Source organism: Xenopus laevis, chromosome 1L (assembly GCF_017654675.1).
Source record: "Xenopus laevis strain J_2021 chromosome 1L, Xenopus_laevis_v10.1, whole genome shotgun sequence".
Taxonomy (NCBI): domain Eukaryota; kingdom Metazoa; phylum Chordata; class Amphibia; order Anura; family Pipidae; genus Xenopus; species Xenopus laevis.
The window spans coordinates 90,472,034-90,484,774 of record NC_054371.1 but is presented as its reverse complement, the minus strand read 5'-3'; the positions used below and the strand labels follow the sequence as shown (position 1 = coordinate 90,484,774).

Here is a 12,741-nt window from a genome sequence, read left to right as displayed (position 1 = left end):
GCAATCTGGTTGCCAGGGTTCAAATTACCCTAGCAATCATGCACTGCTTTGAATAAGAGACTGCAATATGAATATTGTTAATAATAACAATACATTACAATACATTTAACAATAAAGACTTGGCATCAGTGACCCCTGTTTGAAAGTTGGAAAGAGTCAGAAGAAGAAGGCAAATAATTACAAAAAAAACCAATTGAAAAGTTATTTAGAATTGGTCATTCTATCACATACTAAAAGTTAACTTAAAAGTGAACCACCATTTAATGCAAGATATTTTCTCTGGCAGCAGATATGAAAGTTTTAATTCTAACCAGAATCCCAGTGCGCAACAAATATGGATTATCACTCAAGGAATATAACATGTATGACCCTTAGTTTAAGTTTTCTTCATACAACTAGAACATGCTCTGCCTTAATATTTAGAATCACATTAATGTCAAACAAATGGGAAAATCACATGCACCTTGTTTATATGCCACAAAACCAGCACACTTTGAAGTTCATCAAATATTTTCTCTGTGATCTTCCCTATTCCTATTCTCCTTTTACACACTTCCTTTTCAGTGGAATGAAGAGTTTAACAAAGGATTCCAATTATGAATAGAAAATAAGAAGCTGCAGCCAGAGAATTTTTTATAATTGTATCGTCTGTAAAATGTGGGGAGGAAGATTCAACTGTCCTGTAAATAAAACATCAGGTTCCTTGCAAGTCACAGCAAAAGGCTGAGCTCAAATTTGATTACCTGTCAGCTGCTAACACAAGAAAAATGCAGTAGTATGACAAAAAGTGGTCCCACGCACAGATCATTTTATGCATTAAGGATCACAGTGGTTCCATTCAGCTAACAAACAAGCTTTTATATTCACACACAGACAGACTTACAGAAAGTCAGTATGGAGCTTCTTGGAATAACATAATTAAGTGTCTCACTGTAGTTATTACATAGATATGCATCTCATGGTCATCTTCACAGTTTAGTAAGTGTATTTTGAGCTTTTATCTGTGCCTTTGTTAGTGAGAATATATTGCAATAGATTGGCCTGTAATTTCTTTTTCCTCCCAACAATTCACTGTTCATTAAAATAAAATCATTCTCCAGCTGATCAGGTCCCATTCCCATACCACCACCCCCCACTTTGAACCTAATATATTTTAATGTCCATTCTTCATAAATTATATTATATTTCCAAGTGACTCCCATACTTTTATTGTTTATTGACAAATTTAGCTCTAGTATCCTCTTTCAAAAATGGATAATGCTTCTTTAAAGGGGAACTCCACAAAAACATAACTTCAGCTTTTTGAAAAGTTAACACAATTTCAAGCAACTTTGCAATATACCGTATATACTAGAGTATAAGCCGACCCGAGTATAAGCCGAGGTACCTAATTTTACCTACGAAAACTGGGAAAACTTATTGACTCTAGTAAAAGCCTAGACACAACTACAGCCCTGTCTCCCAGCAGCGCACATTCCGCCAAACGACCCCCCCCCCAGTGATCAACCGGACTTCTTTGCAAAGTTGATGGTGACAGAGAATTGCCAAACGGATTACTGTGTGCATTGTCCCACTGTCCCACTACCATGTGCAGAGGGTGCTGTGTGATATTGCCATCACTGTTAATCCTTCATATAACCAACAGAGGGCGCTGTGTAATATTGCAGTCACTGTTATTCTTTCATATAACCAACAGAGGGTGCTGTGTGATATTGCAGTCACTCTTATTCTTTGATATAACCAACAGAGGGCGCTGTGTGATATTGCAGTCACTGTTATTCTTTCATATAACCAACAGATGGCGCTGTGTGATATTGCAGTCACTGTTATTCTTTCATATAACCAACAGAGGGCGCACTGTTATTCTTTCATATAACCAACAGAGGGCACTGTGTGATATTGCAGTCACTGTTAATCTTTCATATAACCAACAGAGGGCACACTGTTATTCTTTTATATAACCAACAGATGGCACTGTGTGATTTTGCAGTCACTGTTATTCTTTCATATAACCAACAGAGGGCGCACTGTTATTCTTTCATATAACCAACAGAGGGTGCTGTGTGCTATTGCAGTCACTGTTATTCTTTCATATAACCAACAGAGGGAACACTGTTATTCTTTCATATAACCAATAGATGGCGCTGTGTGATATTGCAGTCACTGTTATTCTTTCATATAACCAACAGAGGGCGCACTGTTATTCTTTCATATAACCAACAGAGGGCACTGTGGGATATTGCAGTCTCTCCCCAAGTGAACTGTTGGTATAGGAATGATTAAAAGTGACTGCAATCTCAGCTACTGCCCGCTGACCCAAGTATAAGCCGAGGTAGACTTTTTCAGCACATTTTGGATGCTGAAAAACTCGGCTTATACTCGAGTATATACGGTACATGAATATGCAGACTTTTCATGTTTTTTAATGGTTCCCTAAACCAAGCCCCCTGCTTTCTGTTGATCTATCTGACTACTTTGCTGAGCTGCATCCCCCAAACCCCACAATTCCCTGCACACGTGATGAACACGTGATGAACATTATAGTGCAATGCATTGTGGGTAATGTAGTTCCTGCATGCTGTCTGTAAGCTGTGGAGAAGTTCTTACAATTTGTAACATCTGTGTTTAGTTCCTCCTTCCCTGCCAGGATTTCAAATGATGCAGAATGAAAAGAACTGTTAAGAAGCTGGATTTCAGCATAGAAAATGGCATTTATTCATACTTTTTGAAGAAACCGATAACGGTGATGGGTATATTAGGAGTTTCTATGTAATGTAGGCCTCTTTATCAAATTTTGGTTTGGAAGCTGGAGTTCCCCTTTAAAGAATGTGCAAATAGAGATATTTTAAAACAAGATTAACTTGTTCTCACCCATGTTTTTTGCACACAATTGCAAAACCTCTTTGCAGACCTGCTGTGGGTGTATTTCTTCCAATGTCACTGAGAGTTTAGAAAATTAAGTCCTATGTACTAATTTATTAATTTTTTAAGCCAAAAAAGAACTAGACAGAAGACCTATAAGATTTTTTAAAAGCTCATTTTATTTGCCTCAAGCTCTACCAAATTTAAGAAAAATATGCAGCAGAATCAATTTTTGCAGGAAAAAAAACAGTATTACTAGCTAAGCTAAAGCAACGCTATGGCTTTTAGAGCTCTATACACTAAAGCTTTGCACCTAACCCATTATGCATTGTTATAAAATACTGCTACTGCACTCCAAAAATTCAGTGCAGATACAAGTGCTCCCCAAATCTTCTGTCCTCTGGAACCCCTCAGCTGACATGTTCTGAATGAAGAGCAAGTTAGTGGCATTCTAGGGCATACCCAAGTGCCCTCCCACACCTTCTGTATGCAGAACTTCATACAGAGTGAGGCACAGTTCTTTGCAATTTGTTCAAGGAGTACAAAGAGATGCATTTTTGCATAAGAGGCCCCACATGTGAGGAAATTAGTACTGATAGATCTCAAAGTGATTTTACCTATCAATAAAAATAACCAATTTCCATGTCTATGGATATAATAATGAAACACTTTAGATTAACTATCATCTAAGGGCAGCACCCTCTAACATGGTATATAATTATTAATAATGTCCTCATTAAAACCACATTTTTATAGCATTAAATCTTTAAAATGTGCTCCACTTGTTTGGAATGTGCTCGCTTACTTTCCCTTTAATAATAAAATTGTAAGAGCAAGCTGCAATCATTTCTGCTGCCCATAGATGGCATACGTTACGTTGCAAAAAAAAAAGTTTTTGTATTAGGTCCATTGTCCAGTCGAGCACTATGGGGCACATTTACTAAGGGTCGAATATCGAGGGTTAATTAACCCTCGATTTTCGACCATTGAAGTAAAATCCTTCCAATATCGAAGTCGAAGGATTTACCCCAAATCCTTCGAATCGAACGATTCGAAGGATTTTAAACCATCGATCGAAGGATTTTCATTCGATCAAAAAAGGCCTAGTAACCTTATGGGGAAGGTCCCCATAGGCTAACATTGGTGCTCGGTAGGTTTTAGGTGGAGAAGTAGGTAGTCAAAGTTTTTTTTAAAGAGACAGTACTTCAACTATAGAATGGTCGAATAGTCTAACAATTTTTAGTTCGAATCGTTCAATTCGATTCCGAAGTCGTAGACGAAGGTCGAAGTAGCCAATTCTATGGTCGAAGTAGCCAAAAAAACTTCGAAATTCAAAGTTTTTTCATTCTAATCCTTCACTCGAGCTAAGTAAATGTGCCCCTATGTGTTGTTTTCATTTGTTATTATCCAATTGCGTGTCCTGTTCTTGCTTAATAAATCAGTGAAGTGTGCAGAGTAAAGCAAATACTGTCTTTTTCATTTCCTGGCAGAATTATCCCCAACAATTCCAGTTTCAATATGCTTTGGTTTCACGTTACCCTGCTACTTCAGGCTACTTTCCTCTGTGCCATTTCCGCAGAGAAGATTCTAGCATGGCCAGCTGATGCAAGTCATTGGTTTAACCTAAAACTGATCCTTGAGGAGCTTGCAAGTAGAGGTAATGAAATTACTGCACTTGTAAGGTGGATAAAAATGGTGTTATGCGAAAAGTAGAGTGAATGATGGTGTAACTGTAAGAAAATGCCTGTTTTGTGTATAGTGTTAAAAGGTGTATTTTCAGGATTTGGCCACTAGATGGCAGTGGGTTCTCATTAGTTATATAAGGGTTATATAAGAATGTTATGTAAAATGTAATTTCTGCCCCGGCCACTAGAGGGAAGCAGTGGGACAGGGTAGAAAAGGTAGAAAAGGGATGGTTCCACCCAGGGCGTGGTCAGTCGGTTCTGATAGGTATAGATAGATAGAACTTTAAATGGGGCACTAGGTGCCATAGCCATTGAGGGCAAAGTTAGAAAGGGTAGCTGGCACCCCACCAAGGAGTAAGAAGCTTAGTATCTGTGGTTCAGTCACAGATAGGGAAAAGTGGTAGTCAGGACAGTGCGGACAACCCAGGCCGAGGTGAAAATCCTACCCGGAAAAGCTAGGGGTGCTGCTGTGGTGGCCCGCTGGCTGAAGGAGGGAGGTGGCACAATGGAAATTTCTACCGGGGCGAGGTGGAGGGCTCGTAGAATGCACGGCGGACTGCCTGACCGGTAGGTGGTGCGGGAAATGCCTAAGGCCTGGGTTTGCAAGTCCAATGCAATGTGCGGAATGTGAGTCACCTGTAAATTTGTAAGAGAAACTGTTCTGTATGCTGGTTGGTGAGTAATTTGTGACATCTGTCAACAGTGTTGGACTGGGATGCCAGGGGCCCACCAGAAAACCTTAGACTGTGGGCCCACCTTAGCCCATGGACTCACTTTATAAACTATTATTCCTCCTTTCCTCACTCAAACTCTTTATTATCCTAGTCTTTTAGATCTACTTTATAAATTCTTCCATTATTAAGCATTTGTTTCCCAAAAGGAAATAGGGAATGACCATAAAATATGCTAAATGGTTAGAAGCAAGACGGCCCACTGACACCTGAGCCCACCGGGAGTTTTCCTGGTATCCCGGTGGGCCAGTCCGACACTGTCTGTCAAATAAAACTATTATTAGGTTTTTTAAGAAATTAGTGTATTGTGCTTTTAATGACTGGAGGCCCCCTTACACACTTGTTCATTCAGCCAATATGCAAATAGATAACAGAAAACCAAAACACACCTTTTAAAACAGTAACAAACTCCACCCCCAATGCATTCAATTGGTGTCAATCTTCCATACTAACAAGTAACCCTTTAATCACCAATTTGTATCCAGCAATAATATTAAACACTAGTGTCCAGTATTCGTGTCCAAATAGTGTCCAAAAATTTGTATAGCCAATCACAATGTCCAGGAAGAAAAAACTTTTTTTTAAAAAATTTTCAGAGAATATATTTTCTGGATATTGACCCTATTAAAAAACAATATCCACTCCTGAAATCGATCAAGTGCTTCCCCACCACTTTCCATACTGTAATCTTAAAATAATACAACATTACAGTCATTTAGGGGGCACATTTAAAAAGCTCGAGTGAAGGATTCGAAGTAAAACAACTTCCAATTTCAAAGTTTTTTTTTGGGTACTTCGACCATCGAATAGGCTATTACGGCCTTCGACTACGACTTCGATTTTGATTCGAACAATTCGAACTAAAAAACGTTCGACTATTCGACCATTCAGTATTCGAAGTACTGTCTCTTTAAAAAAAACTTTGACTACCTACTTCGCCATGTTAAACCTACCGAGCTTAAATTTTAGCCTATGGGGACCTTCCCCATAAGGTTTCTAAGCTTTTTTTGATCTAATGAAAATCCTTCGATCTATGGATTAAAATCCTTCCAATCGTTCTATTTTTCCTTCGATCGTTCGATCGAAGTATTTGCTTTAAATCCTTCGACTTCGATATTCGAAGTCGAAGGATTTTACTTCGAGGGTCGAATATCAAGGGTTAACTATCAAGAATTAACCCTCGATATTCAACCCTTAGTAAATGTGCCCCTCAGTGTTAGCTCAGAATAACAAAGTACTATGTATAATAAAACCAATTATATCCACTACCTATTACAAGTGTGTCTCAGATGTGCATCCCCAATATTTTAAACTTTGTAGCATTAAAACATATTAAAACATATTGTAACATTAGAGCTTCACAATTACCAATTGTTATCTGGTGAGCATAGCTGTTACAGAATGATTAAAAACATTGTATCAATTTAGTAATACAAAATAAACTTGAAAATAGGTAAAAAAAGGTCTACCTAGCCAATTTTGATCCATGATCATGCAAAATTTCAAAAAAGGGGGTATTACCTTTACTACAAATCAATACATTACGTGTTTATTAACTATTCTAGAAAGGACATTTACCTTTATTATTAATCAACATATTATATATTAGTTGATAGGCATGTTAACCAAAAATAAGAATAGAAAGCACACCTTACCGTTCCCAAACTTTTGATCAATTAGTTTTGTAGAATATGAGGGACGGTATCACATGTATCTGCAGAGGGAAGAAAATTGTTTTAAAATGGAAGAAACTATTTTACTGCCAGTCACTTTACGCTACAAGATTCATTTAAACCTTTGGGGGCTAACGAGTTTAGTTTTAAAATACAGTTTGTTTCTCTCTGTAACAACTTTTGTTTAAAAATTCCACCTCTATTCAAAGGTTGGACTACCTCCAGTACTGCCCATTTTAGTTGCCCATGTGTATGCCTTGCTGAATGAAAATGCCTAGATACTGCTGTGTCTGCATTTGTGTCCTGTTTAAAACTACGGATATCCCCTTTATGTTCCTTAATTCTAGTTTTAATACTCCTTATCTTTTGTCCTACATAAACTAGACCACAGGGACATTTCAGCATGTATATCACACCTTTGGAATCGCATGTGGCATAATCATTAAGTTTGATTTTAGTGCCTTGTGTTCTCGCCCTTAATAATAGAAGCACAACAGACACAATTTAGGCAAGGAAATGTTCCCAGGAACCTTTCTTTACTTACTTTCTGGGGCACTGCTGGACACAATACATCTCTAATACTCCTCCCTTTCTTGTAGCTAAAAAGAATTGGTTCCACAAATAATTTTCCAAACTGCCTATCGCCTTTAATAATTTGCCAATATTTTTTTCCCACTATTTCTATCTCCATACTATGTTTAACATATTGTGAAACAAATGGGATCCGGGTATTATTCTTTTTCACTTTTCCTTTGCCCTGTAGTAAATCCTCTCTGCTTAGAGAGGACACCTCTTCCATAGTATACCTCAAATCGGAGGGGGAATAACCTCTCTCCACAAACCGTGAGAGCATGACCTGACTTGAACATTCATAATCAGTATTCAGAGTAGTAATACGTTTTGCTCGTAGAAATTGTCCTTTCGGAATCGCTTTAATTGTGCTTGGGTTATGAAAACTGTTGGCATGTAATATGCTATTCCTCTCTGTTTCTTTCCTATATAGCTTAGTGAGAATTCTTCCTTCATTAATCACCAAGTTGACATCCAAAAAATGTATTTCAATATCTGATACTTCAACTGTGAACTTAATAGTTAGCATGATACCCATATGCCTGAAGACACACATGATCTACTTAATAGATTGTCTAAAATATGAGCCCTCCCTTGTAACACTCTACTTGCAAGTATAGACATCCAGAGCCTTTATACCTCCATACTTCAAGAGGAGGGAATTAGGTATGTGGAACAGGCCCTGTTAGACACAAATATTGACAATCAATTAATTTATTTTTATTAGACTGTTTGACAGTGGTCTTATAAAAAAACTACTTTAGGTTCAAAAATTAGTTATTTTGGCAAAAACAAGGGACCTCAATGGGTGCCTTGGTGCAAACATCTTTTGCAAACATATTTGTCCACAAATTAGAAGAAAAACTGTTCCTGAAACACAGATTAAGTGAACATATCCTTTTATACTTAAGATTTGTGGATGATATTTTATTGCTATGGAATGGCACCCAAGAGCTGCTATTAGAAATGGTGAATGAGGCTAATTCATGTCACAAAACAGTTAAGTTCACAGTTGAAGTATCAGATATTGAAAAAATGTTTTGGATGTCAACTTGGTGATTAATGAAGGAAAAATTCTCACTAAGCTATATAGGAAAGAAACAGAGAGGAATGGAAGAGGTGGGCTCTCTAAGCAGAGAGGATTTACTACAGGGCAAAGGAAAAGTGAAAAAGAATAATACCCGGATCCCATTTGTTTCACAATATGTTAAACATAGTAAGGAGATAGAAAAAGTGGTAAAAAAAAAAATATTGGCCAATTATAGAAGGTGCCAATTCTTTTTAGCTACAAGAAAGGGAGGGGTATTAGAGATGTATTGTGTCCAGCAGTGCCCAAAAAAGTAAGTAAAGAAAGGTTCCTGGGAATATTTCCTTGCCTAAATTGTGTCTGTTGTGCTTCTATTATTAAGGGCGAGAATATTGATCATCCACACAAGGCACTAAAATCAAACTTAATGATTATGCCACATGCGATTCCAAAGGTGTGATATACATGCTGAAATATCCCTGCGGTCTAGTTTATGTAGGACAAACGATAAGGAGTATTAAAACTAGAATTAAGGAACATAAAGGGGATATCCGTAATTTTAAACAGGACACAAATGCAGACACAGCAGTATCTAGGCATTTTCATTCAGCAAGGCATACACATGGGTAACTAAAATGGGCAGTACTGGAGGTAGTCCAACCTTTGAATAGAGGTGGCAATTTTAAACAAAAGATGTTACAGAGAGAAGCAAACTGTATTTAAAAACTAAACTCATTAGCCCCCAAAGGTTTGAATGAATTGTGTAGCGTAAAGTGTTTCCTGTGACTGGCAGTAAAATATTTTCTTCCCTTTTAAAACAATTTTCTTCCCTCTGCAGATACAGTACATGTGATACCAGCCCTCATATTCTACAAAACTAATTGATCAAAAGTTTGGGCACGGTAAGATGTGCTTTCTATTCTTATTTTTGGCTAACATGCCTATCAACTAATATATAATATGTTGATTAATAATAAAGGTAAATGCCCTTTCTAGAATAGTTAATAAACACGTAATGTATTGATTTGTAGTAAAGGTAATCCCCCCTTTTTTGAAATTGTGCATGCTCATGGATCAAAATTGGCTAGGTAGACTTTTTTAGAGTAAACTTTTAGTATTTTCAAGTTTATTTTGTATTACTAAATTGATAAAATGTTTTTAATCATTCTGTAACAGCTATGCTCACCAGATAACAATTGGTAATTGTGAAGCTCTAATGTTACAATATGTTTTAATATGTTTTAATGCTACAAAGTTTAAAATATTGGGGATGGACATCTGAGACACACTTGTAATAGGTAGTGGTATAATTGGTTTTATTATACATAGTACTTTGTTATTCTGAACTAACACTAAATGACTGTAATGTTGTATTATTTTAAGATTACAGTATGGAAAGTGGTGGGGAAGCACTTGATCAATTTCAGGATTGGATATCGCTTTTTAATAGGGTCAATATCCAGAAAATATATTCTCTGAAAATTTTTAAGAAAAAGTTTTTTCTTCCTGGACATTGTGATTGACTATACTAATTTTTGGACACTAATGTTTAATACTATTGCTGGATACAAATTGGTGATTAAAGTGTTACTTGTTAGTATGGAAGATTGACACCAATTGAATGCATTGGGGGTGGAGTTTGTTACTGTTTTAAAAGGTGTGTTTTGGTTTTTGTAATTTCACTTGAAAAAGGATCCATGCAGATCTGAAACATGTTTGAATAAAATTTATTGCAGCAGAGTCTGCTTACTGTGTGCTCCATCCTACACTATTTTGAATGATTACATGTTGGTCTACTGGTGTGGCCCGATTGGAAAGTGAGCACTTTACACAGGTGGAAGGGTTGGACTAAATCCATTGTATTATCCCAAACTCAATGGAAAGACTGTGAGAAGCTATTTTCAAATCAGCCAAACCTCTGTGTTAGCTGCTGTACAGTAGTACTGCCACCTGCTGGAAGTTAGTGTGTGCCCTACATTTGCATAATAACATCACCAGCAGGGGACAAGATAGAGAAATCTCCTGATACTTCTAGTGGAGGAGTTTACTAAAACAAGGCATTCTGGGTAGAATACTCAAAGCAATCTGAGCATGCTCCTGAAATTTGCATATTATAGTCTATGTTATAGTCTCAGTATGGCCTCCCTCAGTGAGAGAACCCATTTGACAAAGTAAGGGATTTTTTAAAACCTGCAGTTTTTTTTCAAAAAACTATATATGTAGTTTGATTAAACGTGTTTTTGTTGTTCTGGTCAGATTGTTAATATGTGTTTGATTTTGGCTGTGATAGGTGCCCTTTAAGAGCTTCTAACTGATGGGTTCACAGACTGCCTGGTAAAGTGCCAAGTAATTTTCCACTTGCCATGGACGAAGCCTGGACTATTTTGAAAATTATATTCATAGCACTCTTCAAAATTATAGAAAAAGTTCAGTTCATCCATATTACTTAATTAAATCCGGCCAATGATTGGATTATTTAACATTAAAGCATGTTTATTGGTCTACTTTCACATAAAACACAAGGTATGTGTTAGCTGTCATTTATGGGAGATTGTATATATAGAAGGATATATTTTGCTCCCCTTGTAAAAACAGTATTTGCTTTTTTACTGCAGTTTCAAAGTAATAAAATAAATTAGTAGATGACGTTGAAAATCCGCCTATGCATCTGATATTGTTTAAAGAAGGTCTGTAAATGCATTAAAAAGTTGATAAGCCTTGGAACACCCCCCCCCTTGAAACAGTATGCAAGTGACACTGAACCTCAGTATCTATGCTTTACAGTTGTACATTGAACTCACATTGTTGTTGTTTTGAACTTTGCCCATGACAAGTTCAACTGGAATAAATGATGAATCAAATATCAATAAATGCAGAACTCTTTTTAAATCAGCTATAGGAGATTTTAATGAAAATAGACAATGTCACTGTAATGTCTGAATCTCCCTCAGGTACTGGACAGACTAACTGACCAGTAAATTATTATATGTATATGGTGTATCAAAGTGACAGAGAGATGGAATTTCTTGTGTAGAGATGTAGTAAAGATCCTGATGCACTACACTATGCAGAGCAAATGTCATTTACCTGACAACCTGCCTATTATAGGTTGACCTAAAAGATATGTGGAAGTTTTATAAAAGTGCAGAAGCATCACAAAAATGCATTAGTTTGATCTAAGACAAGAAGAGTGCAGGAGATGTGACCTGCAGATTCCAAACCCTGCTGACAAAAATGAAATTACTGCATATACATTACATTGTTATTTTAAACAACTTTCCTCTGAAATCTTTCAAACCATAACATTGGATTCTGTGAGGAATAATGTCTTAAGAACAAGCCCCACACCTGAGCAGTACCTTTTTCAAACTAAACATATTAGAGCCATTTCCTTAATGCTGAACAATAAACAAAGGCTAAGTAGATTCATAAAAAGTGAATCTCAGCTATAAGCTCACCACAAGGAGCTAGTGGGTCAGCAACAACAACACCAGGGTTCAAATTACATTAGCAACCATGTACTGATTTGAAAAAGAGACTGCAATATGAATATTGTTAACAATAACAATACATTTAACAATACAGCCTTACAAAGAATTTTTTGTAGATGGGGTCAATGACCCCTGTTTGAAAGTTGGAAAGAGTCAGAAGAATAAGGCAAATAATAACAAAAAACTAATTGAAAAGTTCTTTAGAATTGGTCATTCTATTAACATACTCACTTAAAAATGAACCACCCTTTAATGCAAGTTATTTTCTCTTGCAGCAGATATGAAAGTTTTAATTCTAACTAGAATCCTAGTGTGCAAGAACTTTGGATTATCACTGGAAAATAACATGTTATGACCCTTAATTTAAGTTTTCTTCATACAACTAGAACATGCTCTGCCTTAATTATTAGAATCACATTAATGTCAAACAAATGGGTATTTAAAAATAAGTTTAAAAAGAAAATCACATGCACCTTGTTTATATCCCACAAAACCAGCACACTTTGAAGTTCATCAAATATTTTCGCTGTAATCTTTCCTATTCCGTGTCCAGCCCCTGTGATTAGCACAATTTCTCCTTTCACACACTTCCTTTTCAGTGGAATGAAGAGTTTAACAAAGGATTCCAAGTATGAATAGAAAATAACAAGCAGCAGCCACAGAATTTCCAGTATAACATGCATCGTACGTTTTTGTACCGTC

The 12,741-nt window shown here is 36.6% G+C and overlaps 1 protein-coding gene across 1 annotated transcript in view; it reads right to left on the bottom strand.

Moving 5' to 3' along the window:
- hsd17b11.L (hydroxysteroid (17-beta) dehydrogenase 11 L homeolog) overlaps positions 1–12,741 on the bottom strand; it is a 23,607-nt gene extending 10,866 nt beyond the window's left edge. Inside the window, exon 1 of the mRNA NM_001092841.1 lies at positions 12,513–12,741. Within this exon, the coding sequence (NP_001086310.1) occupies positions 12,513–12,722 (210 nt within the window). The 5' untranslated portion in view covers positions 12,723–12,741. The remainder of the gene's footprint in view (positions 1–12,512) is intronic.